The following is a 26,445-nucleotide window of genomic DNA, read 5'->3' as shown; positions in this document are numbered from 1 at the left end:
AAACATGATTAGAAAGGAAGACAAACCAAAATAACCTACTAGTGGTCCGCCGTGCTGAAGAGGAGAAGGAACTGTTGAGAGAGAAGGAGTTCTCGTCTCTGTCTCCTGATACAGCTCTCCGAGGAGGGAGGATGGAGGAGGGTCTTGGCAGAGATGAGCGCTTTTCTGGGCTCTTGGTTACTCCATCCTGATGGGGGGGGGGGGGGGGGGGGCGGAGACAAAAGAACGTTGGATTCTTGTGAACCTTTATTTTTAATTATACATGGTGATTACATTGATCTGGCTATTTTTCCTCCTGTGCTGATAGATTAACTTCTTTAATACACACCACTGAATTTCACATGCTTATAAGCATTTCTACTTCAAAACTTAGAATTCATATTTGCCTAGAGGTTTATAAAAATGGATTACTTTGGATTTAGTGTTAATAATTGATTATGAAGTTCCAATCTTAATTGATAATATAGGCAAAATGAATTTACTCAAGTAATTTTAGTGAATTAATAATTTTACTGAAATATCTACATCAGCATGATAATTTATTAATCAGAAAGGAATGGCAGTAGGGCATTGCATGCATAATATTCCTGATAATGACCCTTGCATACATTGTGCACTTATGTCATAGGAATTGGAAGCACTTTATATCCACTTATGATTTAATTCTCAGCACAAAAATCATATGCATTTTATAGCCAAGGAGACAGGTTTAATCAGTTTATATAATTTTTTCAAGTTGGTAGGTAACAGAGGTTCGTCTTAAATCCTGATGTGTCTGATGCCAAATCCAAACTCTCTACTGTATTGTCTATATATATACAAACGCCTAAGCGACCATCTGACCATTCAACTGTTCAACCGGTAGCCATGATGTGCACTGACCACCAGAGAGCAGACACTCAATGCACAGGCATGGAAACATAGATCAGACTGATGAATCTAGAGGGAAGAGGGGAGGGGGGAGGGCGGGAAACGATTAACCAAAAATCTTATATGTATACTAGAGGCCTGATGCATAGATTCATGCACCAGTGGGGTCCCACGGCCTGGCCTGTGGGGATTGGGCTGAAACCATGCACCAGGCCTCCAACATCCCCTGAAGGGTCCCGAATTGCAAGAGGGTGCATGCCAGGCCAAGGGACCCCACGGATTCGTGCACTGGGCATCTAGTATATAATATAATTTGGTATTATTAGATTATGCAATATATATATTAGATTGTATATATATATAATATGCTACATGCAATATGTTTAATATATTTTGTTTGCATTTGAAATTTTATTAAATTTCAAATAAATAATAAATTAGTAATGGGTGGTATACCTAGAAAAAGACATTTTCTAGTTTTTTAATGGTTAGACTATTCATAGCTGCTCAAGCTTTTAATTTGTATTTGTTTTCCATAAAGGTCTATTATTTAAATGTTACCCCAGTCAGAATTTATAGTGTTTGCTTTCATTCATTTATTGAATCCTGTCCTCTTCCCAAATTATATTCCTTTCTGCACCTTTGACTGACCTGCTGCCTTACCTTGTTCCCTGATTCTGAGTATGGCAAACAGTCTGTGGAGCCCGCTGAGGAGGGCTGTATTAAAAAACTGTCAGAAAATGTAGTCCTTTTAGTTGGACTAGGGCAGGCTGAGCTGCATCTTGGGGACTTTGTGTTACCCTGTAAGGCAGGAATCTTTGACAAGGTAGAATTCTAGCCATGAAAGAAAACAAACAAAAGCACAAAATAAACCAAACTATGAAATAAAAGGAAAATTTAAAAATGTATAAACATATAAAAAATTAAATGTATATTTTTAATAAGAACACATGATAAATGGTTATAAATGATGACAAAGATGTATATTTATATGAGAATGAGAGATTTTCATTGAACACCTCTTTTAAACTTAGGAATACTCACATATGAGAATATAGATTAAAGTATTCTTTATGCATTCTATGTATAAAGTCTCTGATTAATCCATAGATCTTACATGATACTATCTTAGATGATACTATCTTGTGAGTTTGTTGGAATTGTTCCTTTGATAAACATAGCTCTTAAGATGTATATATAACTAATATTGTGGTCACATTTCAAGAACTTTAGAACAAGGTATAAGCCTGGCCGGTGTGGCTCAGTGGTTGAGCATCAACCTATGAACCAGGAGTTCAAGGTTTGATTCTCAGTCAGGGATCATGCCTGGGTTGCGGGCTCGATTCCCAGTGGGTTGTATGCAGGAGGCAGCCAATCAATGATTCTCTCTCATCATTGATGTTTCTATCTCTCTCCCTCTCCCTTCCTCTCTGAAATTTAAAAAAAAAAACACACAAAAAAAATAAGGTATATTTAAAATGTAATAATTAAAATTTTTTTAAGTTGAGAAAATATATATTTTAGATTATATACATTGACTTCATCAGAAAACTGCAGAGTTTCTATATGAGTTTATTTTATGAGTAAAATGCAAACTGGGGATTAAGTTATGCCATACAATTCATAACATTTTTGCTCATGGGGCACAGTTTGTATGATGTGTTATAAATTCCAAAAATGAAAGTCAGCACTGAAGAGACTGCCCATAAAAATCCAAGACTGAATTTGTAGGTGTTGATAACCCAGGGGGAGATTGTGGGCAAGTTTAAGTAAGTGGGTTGGATGCCAATGGTTTTGAAAGTAAGCTATGCTGGCATGCCCAGTGTCTCTTGGGAAACTCTATTAAATATGCAGACAAGTATGACAAAGCCAAGGATATTTTATCTTCAAATAATTAATATGATTTAGTTGTTTAAAAATAGCACTTGAAACTGATATTTTTTTTTTTTATCTCAAGTTTCTGTAGCCACTTTAACAGGCAGAACTTGTCACTGGTTGCACAATTCACTTCCTGTTTTACAGAGCCAGCACCTTGTCTGGGAAGTGTTAACAGGGTCAGCAGAAGTCATTTTTAATTTTTATTGATGCTACCCACAAAATAGTGAATTTCAAAAGTGTGAATATAGGAAAGAAAACTGAGTGACTGAATTGCCACAAATTATAAAAGAAAACTATTAATTTGATGCTAAAAACAAAATAAAATGAACAAACAAAAAATCAAAATGACATGAAGGTTTAAGGTCAGGATCACAATAAAGGTCAATTGAAAAACTGGCGATAACTGTTCTGATGGGTGTACTGAATACCAGAGAAAAATAAAAGTTTATCTTAGGGTTTTAGGGAACAGAAAAAAATGAGGTTACAAGGAAGGAAAAAGAGGGATGCTAAATGAAAAACAGCTGGAAAGAATGGTGGTCTAATTTTCCTCAGAAAAATGAGATGGGTATTTACAAGGGGAAAAGGTTCATTTTTGTGTCAGAAGATGTGTATGGTTTCTGTCTTACGTGTAAGCATTGCATGTCAACTCCTGTTGAATTATTTAAAGGCAAAGGCACTTTAAAAAAAATTTCCTAAACATTTTTCAAACATTGTACATGGAAACATTCTTTCCCTAATGGGGGAAAGCTCAAATTTACTTTCCATATCTGCTGCCAACGATTTCCACCTTTCAAATAACAATAATAATAACAACAATAGCAACTCTCACTGTCAAATACTATGTTCTAGGCACTATTTTATAAAATTACTATATTTAACATTTACAGTTAACTTATGATGTAGGAATTTTTACTCCTTCCATTATTTTTGGAAATGAAGACACAGGAAGAAAAGGTAATATAGTTAATATTGGACCTGGTCTGTTCTAACCCTGCTCTTAAACACCACAACTGACTAGTTGCTCATCAGAAACAGAAAGTGAAGATATACAAATCTTAAAATCACAGTGTTTTCAAAATAAACACTAATATTTACCAAAGCAATAAATGGATTCTATTGCTTGCCATATGTTCAAGACTATAAACATCTATATAAAAATTAAATAAATATATATCTATTTATGTTTTTATCAACATAAAGCTCCTTGTGTTCAGGATTATATAAAAGTCTGGCTGTTATTAAAAATGAATTCCTATTTTTCACAATAAATAAAAAGTGGAAATCTAAAATCTTACTTGTTTTTAAAAAGCTAAACAAAGAATTGTGATTCATGTATCATACATGTTGGCTGAGAACACTGTGATATGTTACTAATTAACATAATTCAAATGATCTGTTGTAATTTTAGGATTTTATTAGTACTCTTTACAATTTTTCTTTCAATAAGAAAAGTCATGTTGACTTCGGTCTTTTGAAAGTTTTAAAAATATGGTTAATAATATAAAAATAAAGTTCATAAAATAAAAACTAAAACAGATTTTTAAACATATAAAGAAGTTAAATATCATCAATACAACCAAATTAGAACAATAAGATATTTCATCTTCATAACTTGAGAAATATAGAAAAAGTATAGGAATAACTAGTAACCAATGGTGAACATGGGCACTTTTATATACAGCTGGACATAAAAGTCAGTAGAATCTTAATGGAGGACAATCTGATAATCTCGATCAAAAACTTTAAATATGGACCTTCTTCTTGAAACAATAATTTCACTACAGGGAATGCACAGGGATGCATTTATAGGATTGAGCAAAAAATGATTTCTGCATAGTAATTTTGCTAAAAATCAAGAAAAATATAGTTTGAATAATAGGGAGTTGATTAAGTATATACTTTGAATAAATAAAATGCAATATGATATAGTCATTAAGATAATGTATAAGAATATTCAGTGACATGGAATTCTGTTTACTGTTTAATTAAACAACTGATACGCTGTGCTTTTGTTATTAAACCTACAAATGTGTAGAAAAAAACAAAGATTCTACATCAAAATGGTAACTGTAGTTGTCTTTAGATAAAGGGGTTAATAATATATTTTTACTAACTTTTGTTCATCTACATGCTTAGTTTGCTCAGATTCTTATTTGGTAGACATAATAAATATGTATTATAAAATTTAATTTTGTGTTGATTATGATGGTTTATCTTGAATCTATGAAAAATAAATAATTGGGCTCCCTCCTTTTTACCAGATCATTGTGCTGTTTCATATGTTTTGTCTTCCTAATAAAGAGCAGCCTTCACCAACGACAAGTCATCCCAGAAGACATTAAGACATGCCCGAATGCCACCCAGAATCATTCTGATTTACAATGACAGCTAAGAGTAAACAGCTAAAGTCTAAATTACATCTAAAGTTAGTAAAACATGGCCACTAATACCAAGAGGAGCTTCAAGTGAAGAACAGGGAAAAAGTTATTTTACTTACAGAGACTTTGTCCTTTGCCTGTTTAAATACACTGGGAACCTGATAGGATTCACCACCTGATGCTGTGGGAGAGAGAAGACACAGATAACCCCAAACTTAATGGCTAACCACCACACACGTGCTTTTCTCAATACACTTTGGACATTCAGTTGTGTCAACAGCCTAATGCAAAGCAAAATTTTGCTTATTTTGAGACTCAAATTCAGTAACCTAAAGAAACCTGAATAATAACAACACTCCACTATACAGTGTGCTCATTAATATAGCCCAGGGTTTACCAAAGCACAGGTAAGCACAGCAAATAATTTTCTACTGGTTACCAATGTTATCTTTAAATTACTACTACATGAGGATAGATCCTTTAGAACGGGAGTCACAGAATAGCAATCTGAATGCTGTGGAATTTAAGGAAAAGGGGACTGGCTGGTTTCTCCGGTTGGCATGATATAAAAAAGAGAGCTCACGAAGATTCCCAAACCCTCTTTTTGTAGCCATTGGCATGCCTACAGGTACTTCTGCCTTTCACATTTCAAACTCTCTTGGTCAGCCAACCCCTTTTCCCTCTGCACCTTTCATTTCACAATATGAATGACACACTTGATCGATGTGAAACATATCACATGAGCAGAGAAGGGAAGAAAAAGAGCTTGTCAAAGAGAGAAAACATGAGAGAGCTTCGACTTCGGTAATATAGAACATGCCCTACACATGAACTTACTGAATGAAATCATTACCACATCTGTTACTGCTGTTTTTCTTGCTACTCGTTTATACTTCTGGTGTCAATTTGAAACTCCATTATCTCCAGCATATTTTCTGTCGATGACTTACCTGGCTTGACTTTAAATATCTCTCACGACTGAAAACAATCCTTTGTGTTTTGGAAAACGATCCGCATTTAAAAGTTGTGCTTAAAACTAAAGACGCAAGCTTGCGTATTTACTTCCTCCTTAATTTTCTTTCATAGAAGAGAAATCCCCAGTGGGGGGCGGAAGAATACTTATCCTTACAAGCATTTCGAATGAGTTTCAGAAAGTTCCTTATGCCATCTGCAGCTCTAACACAAAAATAATAACTGTCTACAATATGCTACATGCTATTTAGGATTGGCTAGTAAGATTATTCACAGATTCTGGAACTGATTTTTTTTTTTTTTTTTTTTTTTTTTTTTTTTTTTAGGAAGAAGCTGTGGAAATGATGTATCCTTACTATTTCTATTTTTTTCAAATTTCTGTGCCATAGAGTTTGCTACAAGCCAATGTCACCCCGTTTGGTGTATGCTTTCTGCTTGAATATTAACCTTTGAATAGACTAAGGAAGATCCTAATTAGTGCAAAGATCTTGAATAGAAATGACATGTAGGTACTTCACCACGCCATTTGACATTTCCTCTGAAATTCCACAATCCTGATATATTCTTTCATCCTTTCAGATAGAATATAGGATTTTTATGCCCAAACCAAGAGTTTCTGCCTGCCCAAGTATCTGGCTAACTAGAAGAAAAATTGAAGGTTTAATGAAAAATGATCCAATATGTGGATATAAGATTTAGAGATGGCATATCAATTCCTAACTATTAAATAGATTCTCACCCTGAATCTTTATTATCAGTGTTTGTGCACAATTATAAGTCTTCCACTTTCAAATACCACCTCTGAGACTAGTTCTTGAAGAAAAGCACATTAAACGATTCTGATATAAAGGACACAAATACAAAATACTTGAGATTATTAGCGGCTACCACAAAACCATCAATGACCTGGATATTTTTTTTATAAAGGTTAATGCTGCTCTTAACATTTAAATCCATCTGAATGTTTATAAAAAGGCACTTCTAATGTATAATGGAAAGCAAAATATTCCTTCCTGATTTAGCAATCTGATACCTAATTTTGTAGACTGCAAGTATGCCACTTAACAAATGCTAAAATGAAATATATCATAAATTAAGATTATCATAGTATAATTATACATTTAAATAAATACTTAATACTATAATTTAGGAATGGAGTTTGCATTATAGATATTTTATGGCTTTTATATGATTTGTAACATGCTGTGCTCCTTCATTCCATCACTTTTTCAACAGTAAAAAAAAAAGTATATTTGAAGAAGAAAAAAATAAGAAGTCAGTAAAATAGAAATACACCTAAACTCTAAGAAATATTGTGGGGAAAGAGAGTTTTATCTTTGATTACTGAACACTGAATTATATAGGACCCAACACATTTAAGAAAAGCCCGATGGCGAAATGTCAGCTGAGAGATACATACAGTAGATTGAAAAACCTTTATAATTTGAGAATCTGAGAAATAAAATCTGAGGAGATTACCAGATAATTTCATTTTCTTTTTCTTCCCCCTCTTTCATCCAAAGCAAAATAATTTTGCAACCACTATTTTAACTCAGATTTGCTTTTCATTTTCAATCTCCAAATCACTATGCATTCTTGGTTTTTAGTAAGTTCATCAACATCAGTAACAGATTTGGCAGTAACAATTTAGAAAATAGGACAAATACGTATGGGTTTAAGCATGAGGGAGATAAATAAGCAAAATAATGAGAATGCATACCACGGTTATATTCATCGCCATCGTCTAATCAAACACACAGAATGAAAATAGGAATCCCCAGAACGTGACACTAGAGCACAATGCCAAGATACAATCACTGTTAAGTCTGAGCATGACAAAGAAACAGATGGTCATGACCTCTTCTGCAGGGAGGGAAAAAAAAAAAAAAGAATAATGATACAAGACACGTAATAGTTGAAATCGTTCACGACTACTGAGATATTTTTGGAAGAAAAATAAAATGAAGAAGCTGCTACGGTAATGAAATTTAAAAAACAAAAACGAAACAAAACATGTCTATGTTTGCCAGCCACATTGCAGAATTGAACAGTCACCTGTCGTTTTCCGCTTAACACAGGAGAGATGAGTTGGTCTAGTATATTTGATAGCAGGTTTTAAAATGAATTTCCTGGAGGGAGAGTGGGCCTGAACTTCTGTTTTTTTAGCAAGTTCAGCCTTCTTATAAACTGCTATGAATAAGAAAACACAAAAAGCACACCATCAGGAGAAAATAAACACTTGGAGCAAAACCGAACAAAATTTCATTACATAGTTACCACTGTTAGAAGTTTCTTCTATAAAAAGAGTAATAACGAATTACTTCACAAACATTTTTAAAGAAGTGATTGTTAAATGAACCTTTTTTCCTTCTCACTTCATCTCTGGAGACTGTGCTAGGTTCCTTTTTAGCTACTTTTCTTTCAGGAGTGGAAATTCTGCCTCTCCCGGTTTTAAAAGGCTTTTCTTTTCTATGTTTCTCGAGAGATGGTCTCCGAGCTTCCTTTTCAGCTTTCTCCTCTTTAGGAATAGTTTCTAACTGTTCTGTCATGATGCTCCTATCATCATCTGCGAATCAAAGCAAATCATGACAACAAGAACAACAAGAAGAACATTAGTAACAAGTGTACAGAAGCCTTCATCCATTGAACAAAATGCAAAATAAAGAGACAAAGGGGCGTTTTTAAATGTTTAAAATGAAAAAAAAAAAATCCATTAGGTTATGGGATTTTCTTTGGGAGCAGAAAATTAAAAAAAAAAAAAAAATAGCACACCTTGAGTGTCCACCCAGAGGCTGTCAGCATCCATGATGGAGTCGTCAATGGTGGTCTCGTCTTTGTAATCATCATAGGTTTCCGTCTTGTATTCTGAAAGCCCAGCCACTTCTCTCTCAGGGGAAGCCGGAGCCTTGGGGGCGCCATCCTTGGGTTCTGCCTGGGCTTCCGCTGCCTCTTCTACTTCAAGCTCTTCCTCGGCATGAGGGGATGGTCTCCTCTCCACCTCTGGCTGCTCCAGGGCTGCAAAACGCACGCTGTGGGAACCGGACTCGCCTTCATCTGTTGTGGTCTGCACTACAGTGATGAAGTCATCCTCAATAGTCACAACAGACTCGATCACTCCTTTGTGTTCACCTGGGCAGGTCTCCACAAATTCCTCCCTGACACTCGGGACACCCACGTCAGTAATCTGAAGGGTGTCTGAGCGAAAAAGCAGTTTATCATATTCTCCTCGTGCTTCTACCTCTTCTTCCTCATTTTGAGCTTCTGCCGGTTCAGCCCCGACGGCTTCAAGCAACGGCTCTGTAACATCAGAGGGTGTGATGGAGATACCTGGGGTCTCTTTGCTTTCTTCTTTGGGTGGCTGAATAGATTCCAACTGGACATCCGCTCTCTCATCCTCGGCTAACTCGGCCTCTGACACAGCAGGTGCACAAGGGACTTCCACAGACAATTTGATGGCAATCTCGTCTTGAATTAGAGAAGATTCCGGGGAGGTTTCCTTCTTGCCCTCCTCGGGCTTCAAGGACTCCATGGTCAGGCTTTCGTGTTCACCACTGGACTCGTAGGACTCTTCTTTGTCCACAGCCTCCTGGTGTACCAAGTCGGGCTTGGCCACCTTCTCCTTGACTTCTGTCTCACTGACTTTGGTGCCTTCTCTCATGTGGCCTGACTCAACACCCATAAACACACCTGCCTCCTGAGGCGTCCCGGATAAGAGAGTGAGGTCCTGTGTAGCCTCGAATTTAGGCTCTGTTGACTTTGCAGCATCTATGTTTAGCCCTGAGGCCATCTGTCCAAACTCGCTGATTTTAACATCTAAGTGACCCTGCTCAGCTTTCTTTGCAACAAAATCCAGTTCTGATCCAGCTTTTTTGGATTGTTCTGCTTCAGCTACCTCTGGCACTGAACTGAGACCTTTCTCGGCCATGGCAGGTGATGCATCTTTTGATACTGTCAGTTCTTTGGCCAAAGCATGCTCATAGGTTATTCCTAATCCAAATGTTTCAACTTTGTCACCAGCCTCTTCGGATTCCCGGGCATGTTCTTTTGAATCAGTATGTTCTTCACTCTTTTCTAGTACAGTGTCCAGCTTATCATTTGCTTTCCTCTCCTGATCAAACTCCCTACTCAGTCCTGATTGTGGAGATGCTTCTTTCTCAGCACTGAACTCATCTCTGACTCTTCCGGCAGCTGCCAATTTTACTTCAACCAATGAAAGGTCTGTGGCCACATCTCTTCGCACTTTATCATCAGCGCCTTCGTAAAAGGAACCACTCTCTCCTGATAAATTCTCACTGTCTTGAACAGGTGATGGGAGTGGGACCGTGTATTTATTGAACACACAGTAACCCATGTCTTCGAGCTGACTGTCCGTTTTAACAATGACGTGGTTTTCATCGGTGACAGGGGGCAAGCCAGTACGATTCTCCTCAATGACATTCCCTGATGGGACTGATTTCCTCCTGCCAACCTCAGTGTCTGCACTCACAGAAGCTAGCCTTGATCTTGTGCCTGCCAGATCTAGCATTTCAGGCAGGTCAGGGGCCATGACAGTACCATTTTTGTAATAATCTTGGGCTAGGAATGGCGATTCACACACTGTCTCGACTTGAGTATTTCCCTCTCCGGCAGCTTTTTCTCCCTGTATCTGTTCTTCTTCCTCTTTGCTTTCTATTGGGAAGCAAGGGGCCTTCTCCACTGCTGGGGTAGTGGCTGGAAGGTAATCATCCCCTTCGTCCATACTTCCACTGGTGTTGGTTAGAATATCAGAAGCCAGAGGAGAAAGATCATGCCCCCGACTAAAGTTAAATCCAAGGGCTATGGAATCCAGGCAAGACATGGGCAAATTGATTGACATGCTTCTTTGTTCTATTGCAGACCTACCACCGAGTCCTAAACTCCTGCTTAGTGTCAAATCATCCTTATTCTTACTATGGAGATCCCTTTTCTCCCCATATACTTTTGGATCAATAGTAAACATTCTTTCTTGAGGAGAACTGGGCTCCTCAGGTAAATCAGGTGGATAACTCTTTGCAAGAGCGCTATACCCTGCTTCTTGTGCTGGAGCACCGGGCTGGGGTTCTTTACCTGCCTGAAGTCCCTTGTCACCATATTGATGCATGGGAGATACAGTATCAAAAGACTCTTGGGCACTTTCTCTTGTGTCACTCAGTTCATAGTAATCACTTCCTGGCTGGAAGCTTTTTGTCACTTCTTCTTTCAAGGCAGATGTTTCAAAGTACTTGGACATCCCTGACTTATCTTCATAAAATGGCATGTCAAGCTCAGCTAATGTTGCAGCCCCGACTCCTTCAACTCTATTACCTTTGTCAGCAACCTTTTCTTCAAACAGATCCTCGATAGCATTCTTCTCACTTAGCACAGCTGGTTCCTTCTCCAGTGCTTTAGAGGTCATGGCTGAACTTGTAACTGCTTGCTCCAAACTCTCAGGGAATGACTCCTGTTTTAATGTGGTCAGCTGTTGGCTTTTCTGTTCTTCTTTGGAGAAAGTGTGCTCTGTGGAGGGCTGAATTACACCTGTTTCTTTGTCTTTTGGTTTGGGGGCTTCACTCTCTTTCAGCATGGTTTCTTTGTCAGGAATGGTTGTCTTTTCCTCAAGCTTCAGCTGAGATTCCTTTTCAGTAAGTGAAGATTCCTGGCCACTAAGGGTGGGCGTCTCTTTTTTCTGCACACTTTCTTGCTTTATTGCTCCTTTTTCTTCTTCCAAAACTTTCTCTGGGACACATTCTTCTACGTCAAGAATGTGGGCCTCTTTGGGTGAGGGAATTGCCTCTGAGGCTGATACTTCTGCCATTTTGAAAGGTTTATCCTTATGGGGCTCTTCAACTTTAGAAGTGTCTTTGGCAGTTACTGGGCCACTGGTTTCTTCCAGAGATGTTTTGTCATCAGACTTTAATAGGGCAGGAGCAAAAGATGATGCTTCTTCAACTATTTCATTCTTCATAACATCTGAAGGGAGAGTGAAACTTCCACTGTGAAAAGGACTCGGCATGGGAGAATCAAATTGTTTCCCTTCCCATTTGGGGATATCCTCAAATACATCATTTTTCCTCATGGGTGTTAGAGGGCCAGGAGATATCGGAGCAACTAAACCCCACTCATCTTTTTTTGTTTCCATTGGCAATTCGATGAACCAGTCCTTTTGTTCTTTTGGAACTGGGGTTTCTGGAGGGAGGTCAATACCAGGTACCACTAGGCTTGGTTCTGCCTTCTGTTTTGCGTCTTCTAGGCCGGCACCCAGAGTGTGCCCAAACAGAGTGAGAGGCACTATTCCTTCTTCTGGGCCTCGTCTGTCCTTTTTATCTGAGGACATTTCAGTTGTCTCAGGCTGAGAAACTAAGGCAGCATGTTTAAGATCTTCACCAGGCTTACTTTGATTCTCTAACTCCTTTTCTTTCTTGTCTAATGGCTCAGGTAAAGAGGCAGTCAATTCCTGTTGATCATGGAACTCCATCTTCGAGGCTGTAAGTAAACCTGAAGTAATTGGGTTGATTTAAAAAAATAGGCAAGTGCTTTCAGGCAGTAAGCTTAAAATTATATTTTGAAATGACAAATGAATGGCAGGGTGAAAAGAAAAACTATGGAACATGCACACATGCTACCCATTTAAAAATCAATATGAAAATGTCAGGATTGAGATATATCTGTACTATTGCTAAAATGAGCTCTCATTGTGAATTAATGCATACAGAAATTATAGAGTATATTTTGAATATTTTTTTGTCCTTTGTTTAGTCTCTTCTAAACAGAATGTGATATGAAGTGTAGTCGAAAGAATTTACATTCCTTCTTCAGATAAAAATTGTGAATTAAAGAATACTGAATATGTAGCTAATATTAGGGTGCAAAAGTCATATATACATATATATGTATATGTATATATAGGACTAAATATGGAAAAGGACCGATTTCTACTGAACTTATTGTTTTCTCATTTAAAAACAAATTGGTAAGCCATGGGCAGAGGTCAATTCATTTATAATAAAAGTTCATGATTTCAATGATCTTGATCAACAACTTTGGGGGGTATTGAACAATTACTGAAATAACTTTTTTTAAAATTCATTAAGATTAAATTTCAGCAATATTAATAAATATTTGTTATTGACTTTATATGGCCTAAGAATCGACAAGTCAATTTCTATCATGGATTCAAAATTCGTAATAAATAGTACTTAGTCTTTATGATAAATATAAGAAAATCTGAGTTATAATGTTAGTACTGGGAAGTCATATGAGTTACAAAATTTTAAAGAGTGTCGACTATACAATATCTTTCACTCCTTGATCATCACCTAATTCCTCATTCCCTGGAACACAATCAACTGGAAGCATCCACCAGTATTGCCTTTAGAGATGCTCCACAGGAATTAAATGACTTTTTTTTAACTTGTTCACCAATCAAGAAGGCTTCAGAGTCTCACTTGTGTTTTAAGGTTAAAGGTAATTCACTGTGGTCACTAGGGCCAAATGTATTTATCTGGAAAATATTTGGGGGGAAAATAATAAAATCCAGTCATCTCTTGAAGAGCAAGTGTATGGATCATCATTACCTTATATGCTTGTGTGTCCTGTTGTAACAATAGAAAAAAAATAGTTTATGAACTTCTAATAAATATTAGATGAATGAAAACTCAAGAGATATGGGGATGACCAAAGGGGTTGGCTGCCATGGAAAGGAAATGATATGAGAAGCATCAGCAGGAGCTTTTAAGGAAACCAAACCAGTCCTCATGGAAGCATAAAAAAATAGAGCCAATTGCGGTTGCAAACAAAAAATGATTCTATCATTTAAGCCTCTCTGTGTGAAAGTTCAACTCTGCGACTTGAAACAAAAGCATATGAATTGCTGTCCCCAAAATAAACAAATAAAAATATACATGTATTAGCAATGTGACTGGCAAACATTTGAGATGAGAGGGGGCGGAGGGACAAAAAGCTCACACAGCATCATCAGCCTGGCTGCAAAGCGTATTGTATCATGGCAAAGTAAAACGAGGAATCAGCTGCAGCAGTGGACAACCAAGCTGCCGCAGGGCACTTGTGCAAGCCGCACCCTCCGCTCGGCAAGCCTAGGTCATGGGTTTGGGGATCGTGAGAAGACTCGGCAATGGAATAGCATTGGAAAGGCATCAGGTTGGTAAGCTGCTGGAGAGATCATTTGCAACAAGACACATGCAAATCCTAAGACAGACACACCCTCCCTGGCAGAGGAAGGGGTTTTTACTTCTGGAGACACCTCCGTGACCTCTTTTATACTTTTCTCCTGCGGGGCCCCTGCTGGGGCACTCTCTTCGGGAACTACATGGGTCTCCAGACTAGATTCCACTTGGCCCTCACTGAGGCCCTTGGGTTGGTCTGAGACCTTGGCAGCCCCACACTCTTTCCCAGGAAGAGTGGCAGGTTTCTCTTCCTCAGCCACTGGACCCTCTAGCGCTTCTTCTTCTTAGGGATGAAAAAGATGTTGACGTCATGACCACAGAACAATGCACACAACAACAGAAATATTATTCAAGGCACACTTTCAGCTCAGGAGGATTTCTTTTACCAGTTGGATGAGCAATTTACTATTCTAATGCAATGTATACTAATTAGTGCTTGGAAAACTTAGGTATAATCTGCTAATAAGGATGCCTTTTAAAGTCTCATTAAAAGGCTATTTATCTTAAAATTTGAGAGCTGAAATGGCTTTATTGCTCTATTACCACTTAGTGGAAATGGCAGTGAGTTGCACACATGTGAGAAGCTTGCTGGAAGGAAGAGATGGTGCTACCAGATAACAGATGGTTGTGAAAAGATAGATGCATTGATGTACTGAAAAATAAAAAAAAAAACACTTTACACTCGTTAGACATGTGCTGTTTTCTCCAATGCAAGAAGTCCCTACATATGAATTTCTGATTACTTTATTTAAAACATGCAAACTTTGCTAAAGAACTCTGAGAATAAAAAAAGCTTTGGTCTCAAAATAAGATCCAATCAATTACCTTTACAGCTTTATCATGAAGTCCACCAAAACTATTTAAAATATAATGTATTTAATAGTTTTTCAATGGTGAAAGACTGCCTAACTCAAATTACTTTACCTTCACTACATCATATGATATTAGAGAATATAAAAACTTTAAAACAGTAAGTAAAATATTTTGAAAAACAAGGCCCAGGGACAAGTTCAACCTATTAAGAAAAGTCTGCCTCTGGGACACAACTGGTTTCCTAACACTAAACCTGAGATGTTTGTAATGTGGTTCATGCATAGTTCCCCTTGACACTGAATAGGAAAGACAATGTGCTTGTCATCTATAAAGTGTTATTTCTGCAATTCAAAGCCACCAAGAAAAGATAACTGAGTGGCAACCAAACTGCCAAAATATCTCCCCAAAAGGTGTGTATCACATGCAAAAATGTTAACAATTAAAATATAAAAACAAACTTATGAAGGGCATTAGTTACTGTGCTTCAAATGGCAGTAAAATAAATCTGATTTTACCACTTAACAAATTAGAGGAAATATATACAAGCTGTTTTTTAGTTTGCTAATAAAAAATTCTTATTAAAAATTCCTCTGAAACAATTTTACATTGTTTAAATGGCCCTGTGAGAAAGACATAGATAGAAAAGGAGTTTTCTTTTTTGAGAAATATTAAAACCCTTGGAGTTGGGGGCAGGAGAGAACTACTTCATCTATTCCTCACATTTAGCATGCAGACACTTTCATTTTCATAATTTAGCTATGGGAGTAACATTTAAAAATTCAGACTCTAATTTACTAAGGCAATTTTATAATGCGTTAGAATTAGAGATTTTAATTACAGCTAAAAGACTTTTAATATAGCTGCTAATGTCACCTTATCGAATACAGCCTAATCAGGTTAATTTACATGTTTTCCAAATCCATGTAAATTTTTAGCCTTCCATTTTATGATTTTGTATAAATCATGTTTGTTTTCCACTCCATATGTTCCTTATTCAAAAATTCACATAGTTTTATTAATTGTCTTAATTTACACTATTAGAAGAACTTAGTTTCACTGAGTAGAGATTGTAGTTCTCCATCAGAATGTCTGAGTCATTGGTGCTTTTTGTTTCTTTCTCTTGGAAAAAGTTTATTATCAGGAACATAGTCGGTGAGCTTATCCCCACTGCCTTGGAACTATTTTTTTTTTTTTTTTTAAATATATTTTATTGATTTTTCACAGAGAGGAAGGGAGAGAGACAGAGAGCCAGAAACATCGATGAGAGAGAAACATCGATCAGCTGCCTCCTGCACACCTCCTACTGGGGATGTGCCCTCAACCAAGGTACATGCCCTTGACCGGGATCGAACCTGGGACCTCTCAGTCCGCAGGCCGACGCTCTACCCACTGAGCCAAACCGGTTTCGGCATGCCTTGGAACTATTTAACCTCCCATTAAGTACTGTCCCATCCTATATAATAAAAGGCTAATATGCAAATCGACCGAATGGTGGAATGACCGGTTGCTATGACACACACTGACCACCAGGGGGCAGACGCTCAACACAGGAGCTGCGCCCTGGTGTTCAGTGTGCTCCCACAGGGGGAGCACCGCTCATCCAGAAGCCAGGCTCATGGCTGGCAAGCTCAGCGGGGAGCGGGCCTAAGCCATCATTCGGACATTTCCCGAGGAGAGGGCACAGGCTGGGCTGAGCACCCCCCGCCCCCACCCCGTGCATGAATTTCATGCACTGGGCCTCTAGTATAACATAAACTCTTCACTTAAGCAAGGTATTCTTGCCTATTTGAAAATAATCTCTTCACCTAAACAAAAATGTTTTAGCTCTAATTATTTTTTCTTTACAAAACTACTTAGTTAGAATGAGACACATTGCAGCGCACTGCTCATGGCATAGCCAATTATAAACTAGGGTCTTCCATCTTCATAAAGCTGGAATGACAAAGGCTGTGGATCTTTTCCTTCACTTTAGTTCTACTGATGTGAGCCCAGATTTAGTCACCTGGAAGAGCCTCTGTAGTTTCTGCAGTTAATTAAATGATGTGGAGAAATACATTTATTCCGTAACATTTATTCTGCCTTATACAGAAACTATCATATTAACATGGCACTAAAAAAGATGGCTATTTATAACTGGTCTATCTATCCAAGGAAGAAAAATTATATTCAGCGTCATCTTCTCTTGTTTGCATACAAGGATATATTCTTCCCCGAATGATTTATTTGCAAGGAGCAGAAGGGAGTCATATTTTAATTAAACCTTTTTGGATTCCTCCCTTTCTGCCCCCCCACTTTTTGGCTTCCTTTTTAGAAGTAACAATACAGAAAAAGGAAGTTCTCACATGCCTCAAGTAAGGTTTCTTTTATATAAATTATTGAGGCCTTTGGATGGATATAAGCTATATAGGGACTTCACTTTCATATGGAAAAAACAGGCTCCTGTCCCTCCCACCCCACATATAAAAGCACACTTAATATAATGCATGTAGTCAAAGCCGTGGGCTGGGGAGGAGGAGCAAAAGGGGACCATGCTTGGTTCACCTTTCTCCTGGCCTAAGTGGGCCTCTGCACTCTGCGCGGGGACACTGGGGAGCACACTAGAGGCAGTCCACTGTGAGCTGAACAAAGGATGCTCATAGTACTCCTCATCGGAATTGGAGGGGTCATCGTCAGGCACAGACACCGAGATGGAGGGGACAAGGAGTCTACGCCTCTTCCCGCTGGTGGCAGGTTCGTGGCTGGGGAACCTGTGGAGAGGACCCACTTGATCCTCAGCCCCTTCATCTACAAACAGACACACAGGAAGAAACTGCAGGGAGAACTGGACAAGACAGACACGAGATCAGACAGACAGACAACACCTGCACAAGGACACAAAGGGCCACGGAAGCAGCACAGCGAAGAAGGATTAGCAAGACCAAGCTGATGGGATGGGAGACAGTGAATGTTTCATGCTTCAGGAGCCACTGAATCGAAACTATCCCTCAAATAATCTTGTAATTGATCGAATGAATCAAATGCACTGACGCCCTGCTGCATCACAGATCTTATCTATACATTCCCCTCAAACAAGTCAGAATAAGCACGGAAACATTGGCATAGACACAAAGCATTACAAAACAAACGCATGCTTTGGAAGATATTCTTTCAAGTAGATTAATTTCTCTTGTGTTTATATCAATTTATTTATAAGTAAAAAAACGGAAGAAGGTAGTTAAGATCTTTTTGATGATGGGGAGAAATAGTCCTGTTTGAAGCACAACCTTAATTATCTGGGATGCTCACATAGTTAGCATTTTTGTTAAATTTAATTTTTAGTTTCCAATTTTAACCAGAAAGTAATGTTTAATGTCAATCTTGTTAAGAAAAATCTACAATGCCTTATTTTTCTTCCCCGCCTTGCTAAGAAAAGTGTAGTCAGCATGGTTTTCTCTTTGGATGCTAAGTCCTAGAGGCATCCTTTTGAACATCTCATTTGCATGTCATTGAAAGTTTAGTGTTTTAAGAAAGCCCCTAGTATTCTAAACTTGTTTTTGTGCTTTATTTCTCTTCTGAAAGCTCAACAGAGATATAATTAGCTGAGACTTTCTACAGGGAGGACTTCAGATTCATCAAGACTTTACTCCATGCAGTTTCATTTGTACTACTGACTCTTGGCTGTTTTCCTATTTCAACCTCCTCATTACATATTTCTCAGTTAAATGCTAAAGGAATTGCTCTCATCTCTGACCTTTCCTGTGTCTTGGCTTAGAAAGATGCATTATTTAAATATATTTCCTTAGATATACAGGGGTAGATTGGTCCGCTTCACATGTGGATCCATGTATATTTTAATGAGCTTCAAGGATGATGACAATGAACAATACTTGGCTTCGGATGTGGTGTAGACACTGCATCTCAGACCTGTGTGTCAGATTACTAAATTTGCTAATCATTATTTATTAGCTTACATAGAGAATAATTTTTAAATTTCATAATTTTTAACAATAAGAACTGTATAGTTTCTATTCCTAAGTTTAAGCATACAGAATTAGAGTATTAATTTGAAAATGTACTGTATTTTTAGGGCAGTAACTTATTTTCAGCAACCAGGTGCTCACAACTGGAAATAAGTCTGAAATCATCAGGATACTAAAATAACGTTTTGGGGAGAGATTACTTCTAATCTTTTTGAACACATTATTTACTGACTGCCCTGTGGAAGTTGTTTCTGGATGGGTGCTCAGAACTTTCTCATCCATGATGCTTATTCTATCATGGGATGGCAGAAGCCTAAAATTACATCTGATATTCTTAGTTTAACTCGGCACGATTTCTCAGCCGAGCAAATAATTGGCTCTAACTTGGTCTACAACACTGGCTGAATCACGAGGCCTGGGCTTGTCATGTGTCCCACCCATTCCCATTTCCTCCAGTGACTCTCCGAGGCTGTAAACTCCCCAGGTACCCTTGTTACCTCTAAAACCTCCAATATGTTCAACACATTGTAAGACCAATCAACAAGTGAAAATGTCATATTCGCCTCTCTGCTGGTCAACATTTATTTTCTGGGGAGTAGAGCAGGCTGCAGTATAAAACTAAAAAATTTAAAGCTGAGTTCTGGTAGTGTAAGACACTACTCCTTCGACTGTTTTAAGCCTTTTGAAGATTTTGACCTCCTCTTTCTTGTTGCTGTTGCTCTTTTTGAAAGTGAACATGTGAAAACAACCCAATCTTACTTTAGATCTCTAACATTTCAGAGGAACAGTATTGTCTTTCTGAAAACGTTGACTCTAGTCAGAGAACAACAAAAGCAGCAACAACTGTAAGGGCTGCCGTGGAAAAGTAGCTTCCCTGTAGTGTTTGTCTGGACCTGAGCCAGGCAACTTCATAAAGAACGTCTGGCCAAGTCCAGTTCTCTCCTGGTACTATGAGCTGTCTGTGCTCCAAGTCTCTGTTTAGGACCCAGGAGCCTGATATCCATCTACTTTACAAGTCCCAGAGGTGTGTCAGGTGTGTTAGAGGACCATGACCAGCAAACAGTGCACGTGTTTCCAATGATAGTGACAGAAGACAACAGATCCTCATTTGCTATGGAATTGTGTGTGGCAGGTGCTCTTGGTTCATACCTAATGGAGGTGGGATACATAATCATTATAAATAAATGAATTATTTATTTGAGAGTAATTTGAAAAAAATAAAGGAAATTAGTCCAATAGTTTATAACAAATAATTTTTAAAAAAACACCTTTGAAGGAAAATCAAGTTGTTTTCATAGTCCCACACTAAGAACCTAGATGAGAAACAGCTTTAGGGATGCAATGGGGCTGTGGCTGGAGGGAATGGGATTTGGATTTGAATTCCGGATAAGCCATCCACCGGCCATGACATCCTGGGCAAGAAGTGGGAGTGAGTACTATCTCTCCCTGTAGGTTGCTAGGAGGAGTAAATGAGAGGATATCTGAGAGTGTGCCAAGCACAATGCTGGACTCCATACATGTTAGCATCTACCAGTGCACTCAGGCAGATGGCCATGGACCTCTGCTGGTTACTTTCATCTGACATCAAAGCTAGACTTGAGAGATTTATGAAAGAGTAAACTCACTTCATAACAGTTAATTTTGCTGTTTAAGGTCAGAACTGAATGCCTTCTTTTATTATAAGTACACATGCTTTTGGGGACACTTCCCTTGCCGCAAAAGATTCTATTTCATTTTAATACTGTGATATTTGAAAGAACAGGGTAGCCTTATGAACTTGTAGTGTTACATGGCTCTTATTCAGAACGCTAAACTTCTAATGGTTTCAGTGGAGGGATCTATTTTTTCTTAATTTGCTTTCATACAATCTATTTTTTAAGAAAAGCCTTTGAAAATTTATATTGAGTTAAATAAGGGTTGCCATATTAAACCCAAACTTAGTATGTCAGCTCCCTTGGGAATAAATGAGAAGTCACTTTTATAAGAGACTGAGTCTCACGGGGTCTCTGTGACTCAGTAGTTTTAGTCTGTCTTGGCATCACATCTTCTGTCCCACAGCCAGTGGCTGCAGGTGGCTGGCCCCAGGTGCATTGTTCTCTGTCACTTCTAAGTCCTTCCCATTCTGCAAGCTTTTGACTGAGGACTCCTCCATTTGCCAACTGGGTTTGCTGCCCCAGAATGATATGGAGGGAAAGCTTTCAGATTAGCAATTATAATATTGCCACATCATTGACATAGGAAAAACCACCCTAGACTTCTGGAGTAAACCGAAGAGGTCAGAAAGATTCCTGGTTCTGTTTTCTGATGATTCCATTATTCTCGCACGGGCTTCCAAATTCCAAACAACAACCATTATGGTTAGGCCAAAAAGAAAAAGGAGATTAATTTGAAAACATCCTACCTAGCTTAGTATTCATTTTACTATACCTGTGTTTCCTTTCTAAGTGTGACCGTTGTTTAATTTTTTCATCAAAATCCCTTTAAATGTTTCCCAGAATAAGCACATGTTCTGGAAATTATTACTACATTGATTATAATAAATAAATACTCAGAAATGACAGTAATGAACATATTAAGTTATTTTTAGTGGAAGGTTTCATGGTCCCCCTTTGGTAAAGAACAGCATTTAAAATGTTTGATAATTAATAAAAAGCATATTTTCCAAAATTATTGAACTCAATTGAATCCAAGAGTTCTTGCATTTGTAAAAGGAGATTGGGCTGTGGCAGTCACTGTGCCCTTAGATTACAGTTGTTTTGAGGGTGCGTCAAAAAGTTTAAGAAAACTCTAGCAAAAACCTCACTTGTTCCATTTCCACTGGACCTGCTATGAGCAATACATTAACTGAATTTTGGCAGGGTCTTTACAAAACCAATTGGTTTGACAAATTGAAGAGTTGAATCCTATCTTGTGGCTTGTCACTAATTTATTTTCTGATAAACAAACTTTAAAAAGTTTTTAGACGTACTTTAAGAGTGGTTAAAAAGAAAAGAGAGGGGATGGTTTAATTGTCCAAATCATGTATCTTTTACATATTTAAAGTGAGAATACTACTTGGTCTTTTAAATTAATTAGGTAAAGCTTGTAAAATGCATACTTTAAAAATACAACTCAATAAAAAGGAGACATATGTACTACTCTTTGTAATATTTTAAGAAATAAAACAAAATTAAAAAATATATATATAACTAAAAAATGGTTATCCTAAAGCAAATCATTAGGATTTTGTATAGCTCAATATTTTTTGAAAAATTTTAATAACACTATAAGTTTGAAAATGTTCAGAATAAAATATCTTTGAATTGCTTTCAATAGGAAGTGGTAAGTTGACATTTTCTTAGAATATATTGAAACAGCCCGGGGAAAGCAATATAAGGGAGAGTTATACTCTGGATAGTGACACCTAAGTTACTAAAATGTAAATGTGAGTATACATTTTATTTATGTTTTCATTATATTCATTATAACCCTCCCCAACTTGAAAGGCACACTGGGTGAATCCCCAGATGGATGGAGACCCTAGGGCAGTGATGGCGAACCTATGACACACGTGTCAGAGGTGACACGCAAACTCATTTTTTTGGTTGATTTTTGTTTGTTAAATGGCATTTAAATATATAAAATAAATATCAAAAATATAAGTCTTTGTTTTACTATGGTTGCAAATATCAAAAAATTTCTGTATGTGACACGGCACCAGAGTTAAGTTAGGGTTTTTCAAAATGCTGACACACTGAGCTCAAAGGTTCGCCATCACTGCCCTAGGGCCCTTTCTGCTCCAACTCCCATATGGGAGAAAGAAGAGTAATTATGTGATCTCAGCAGATTGGAGCCATACCCCTCTCTGGGTTAAAAGGATTCTCTGACCCTTGAAAGGCTGTGAGTAGGGGGCTCAGAAACATTTTCAACTACCTGAGGGAGGTACTATCATCACTGTATTCAGAGTGAAATCCAGGCCCCTCAACCCAGTTGGCTGCTGCTTACTCTCAAATTCGTCACTACTCTGCCTGCTTTTCACTCACCATTAGTCGTGAAACTCCTTCAGTTCCTAGAACACGTCATGCCCTTGCCCACCTAAATGCCCTTGCATATCCTGGCCTCTCTGCCCAATATGCCCCTTCCCTCCACCTTTGCTTGACCAACACTTACTCAAGCTTCTAGGCTCCGCTTCTTAACTGTCCCTTACCATACAATAAACTAAGATTCCTCTTATTCCATTGTAAAAGTCCCTGTTCTTTTCCTTCCTAGTACTACCAATTCAAAATTATGCGTCAGCTTATTTATTGGATTTCTGTTCTTTCCACCAGACAGTGTGCTTCCTACAAACGGGGATCATGTCTGTTCTGTTCACTACTGTACACCCAGAATTTGAAGAGAACTGCATACATTGTAGAGTCTCCATAAATATCTGCTCAATGAATGGATGAACATAAGGCAAAAAGAATCATTCAAACCTATGAATTAAAAGATCAAATCACATTTTCAGAGAATTAATTAATAATCAGTGGTTTTTATGAAACTAATTATATATACTGATCAAAATCCCCAAATTTTCTCGTGTTTATTTAAGTAATTTAGTTTGTTTAACAATATTTCAGGCAGTAAGTTTGAAAAAAGTCTTCAGTTTAAGAAACAAAAAAGTTTTGGTCTATAAATCTGTGACAAAAGTAAATTATATTTATTAATCATTTGTAGTTTAGTAATTTAGGAAAATCTGAGGAAATCAAAGAATATTTTGTTTGAATCTAATTACAAATTATGAAAAGACAATGAGTCCTTTGTGATGTTTCTATTTCTAACATAATAAAATGATCTCTAAGCGGGACAACAAAAGGAAAAAATAAATGAAGAAATAAATGAGTAAAATGCATTAGTATTAAATTTCTGATTTTAGTATATGAAAACTAAATTATATTAATAATTGAGCTGTAGCTTTCCTTTGCTTTCTCCCATAACTCAAACAATACACAAAAGTTAACTGATCTAAGAACCAATAATCGTTTGCTTTTAAAAGATGCCATTCATCTCAGATTCTGAATGAATATTCTTCAAAGGCATCCCTCTGTTTTTATCAATGAGAATTCAAAAGCTGACATGGCTTTTCAGGTTGAATAAATTGCATAAACAGATTCATGGACAATAACAGGTCTCAGCAGGAAAGAAGCCATGATCTCAGCTTCCAGTTCATTGCTCTCTGCATCAGATTCACTCATTAACTTCTTTATTTATTCATGAACATTTATTTACTGAGAGTTTGCAACAGCCCAGGTCCTGGGGGAGACCTTGGCAATACAATGTTCAGCAAAACAGACAATTCCTGACAACACTTCCATAAGGAAGTGCTGAGTTCATCAATATATATTTTTTTGTTTAGTCACTTGTAAGATAAAATTATATCATTATTGTCAAAACATTCTATATTAAGTGAACTGGTTCTCTGTAGTTATTCTAGCAACTTAAGCACAAAGTTATCATTTCCTTCATCAAGCATCTTTTTCCTTTTTTGTTTACCATATTCCTCCACTTCTGATTTTACGTAGATAAATGATTATACATTTGTTTATTAAAGTCTTTGTTTCCTCTTGCCTATTTGAAACAGAGAGGTCCCAAGCTGGGTCACAGACTAGCTTATACTAAAGTCCAGTGCTTATGGATTGATGGATTGATGTTTATTTACCCTTTACCAGAAGATAAACCTGAAACAGTCCCATAGGCCTTACCTTCCTCCACGGCGACAGTCCTTTCTGAGGCTGGTGATGGAGGTGGAGAGGGGGGCAGATTAGCGGTCTCTTCAGCTGCTAAAGATCAAACAATGAAAAAATGAGATACGACAATTAATTCTTTTAGGCAGCAGATGTGTGGGCAGTTCTTCCATCTATAAAAAGTCCTTGCTATGACATTCCAGGAAAGACTCAATAGTAAGTTGCACTTGACTTATTTTTAGCTCCATTACCTGATTCACACATTTTTGAAAACCTAAAAAGAAAGAAGAGCATTTAATATTTTAAAATAATCATTTTGTCTTCTCCATAAAAATGGATTATAGATACCTGCTAAAAGTCCATCATTAATCCCATTAATTTGTGTATGCCTGTTTAATTAATAAAATATTTCATCCTTGCCCTAATCTACTATATATTCAAACACACATGGGCAGGCATTTTTAGTTTACATTTGGCTTGACGGACTGAAAAAATGTTAGAATTCTTTATTGTTCAACAAGGTAACACTGTTCAACTTCTTGATCAATGTTACCTTGATTATTCACAGTTATTTTAGATAATGTATTTTCTAAATGGCATTTTGTCCGCTGAGTCTAATACCGAAACCCATCATCTGCATTATCATTTTCAGAAAAGAAAAATGAAGTGGTCATAGCCAGAGGCAACCTTCAGACAGAGACATGTTCCAGTGGGAGCTGAGTAATCTGTCCTTGGCATTTTACATGAAGAAGGACCAAAGAGAAAGGTTCTGAAAGCTGTAATTCATTTACAGTTAACGCTAAGTTTCCTCAAGACACTTTATGACCACTCTTATGAAGGTAAGTGATTTCAAAAGGACATAGTCATCAGTCAAGGCCGTGGTAAGACCTATTCTAAAGATTATGTAAATTTTTATTTCATAAAGCAGTTAGCAGAGGCAGCATTGGGATGGCAGGTGAGTCTTCAGCTCCTTGACCTGGGGACCTTTCCATGGCATACTTTAAGGTTTCAGGTTGAAAAGGGTTTCTCTTATTTCAAGCAACAGAGGTGAACCACAGACAAAAAAGGTCAATGTTTTAGATAACTGTTCCCTCTCAGTTTTAGGAGACAAACAATAGATAAAGAACATTTGATTGTAACTAATGAGAATATTTTAAATTATGATTCTGGGAAAGAGGACTTTTGATTGCTTAATTTTTAATAGACAATTGAGAAATCACTGACCAGAAAATAAAATATTAAGGATACTTTAGACTGTAAGAGGAAAAAAGGTTATGTTCTAATATCAGGCTTTAAAAAACATACCTTTCTATGGATTACATCTATGTACTTATAAAATAAACCTACCTGTTGAGCCTGAGAAGTTTCCTTTCTTGTGTCTCAGCATATCTATCTATCATCTATCTATCTATATATCATCTATCAATCACCTATCTATATTTATGGAGAGGAGAGGCCATAAGCCCATGGCTGAGAGTGTTTTGTTGGCAGCACCATCACATTACCTGTTTGTTTGGCCCTGAAAGGCATTTGACTTGTGACCAAAGGAAAGAGAAATGCCATCTGAGCGTCCTTAAATGAACCAAGTGAAGACCAGTATCTTACATGGGACACAAAGAATTGAATTCTAACAAAGCTCTGGCCATAGGTTTTATGTAGCTGGTTCAGGGAGACCCAAAGAAGACTATAGTAT

The 26,445-nt window shown here is 37.4% G+C and overlaps 1 protein-coding gene across 26 annotated transcripts in view; it reads right to left on the bottom strand.

Moving 5' to 3' along the window:
• Positions 1 to 26,445, bottom strand: part of MAP2 (microtubule associated protein 2) — a 231,219-nt gene that overhangs the window by 18,165 nt on the left and 186,609 nt on the right. For 11 of the 26 annotated variants that reach the window (XM_070422009.1, XM_070422006.1, XM_070422013.1 and 8 more), the window contains 8 exons: positions 24,771 to 24,848; positions 14,316 to 14,561; positions 8,871 to 12,590; positions 8,458 to 8,664; positions 8,154 to 8,288; positions 5,246 to 5,307; positions 1,534 to 1,704; positions 40 to 187 (listed from right to left, as the gene is read on the bottom strand). In XM_070422009.1, coding sequence (XP_070278110.1) covers positions 40 to 187; positions 1,534 to 1,704; positions 5,246 to 5,307; positions 8,154 to 8,288; positions 8,458 to 8,664; positions 8,871 to 12,590; positions 14,316 to 14,561; positions 24,771 to 24,848 — 4,767 coding nt within the window. The remainder of the gene's footprint in view (positions 1 to 39; positions 188 to 1,533; positions 1,705 to 5,245; positions 5,308 to 8,153; positions 8,289 to 8,457; positions 8,665 to 8,870; positions 12,591 to 14,315; positions 14,562 to 24,770; positions 24,849 to 26,445) is intronic. The other 15 variants (XM_070422018.1, XM_070422021.1, XM_070422024.1 and 12 more) reach the window with 11 other exon arrangements.

The sequence above is a fragment of the Myotis yumanensis genome, unplaced genomic scaffold, assembly GCF_028538775.1.
Source record: "Myotis yumanensis isolate MYYU_CA2020_CCGP unplaced genomic scaffold, mMyoYum1.0.hap1 SCAF_8, whole genome shotgun sequence".
Lineage (NCBI taxonomy): Eukaryota > Metazoa > Chordata > Mammalia > Chiroptera > Vespertilionidae > Myotis > Myotis yumanensis.
Note: the sequence above shows the minus strand (reverse complement) of the source record. Positions and strands in the feature narration are given on the sequence as shown.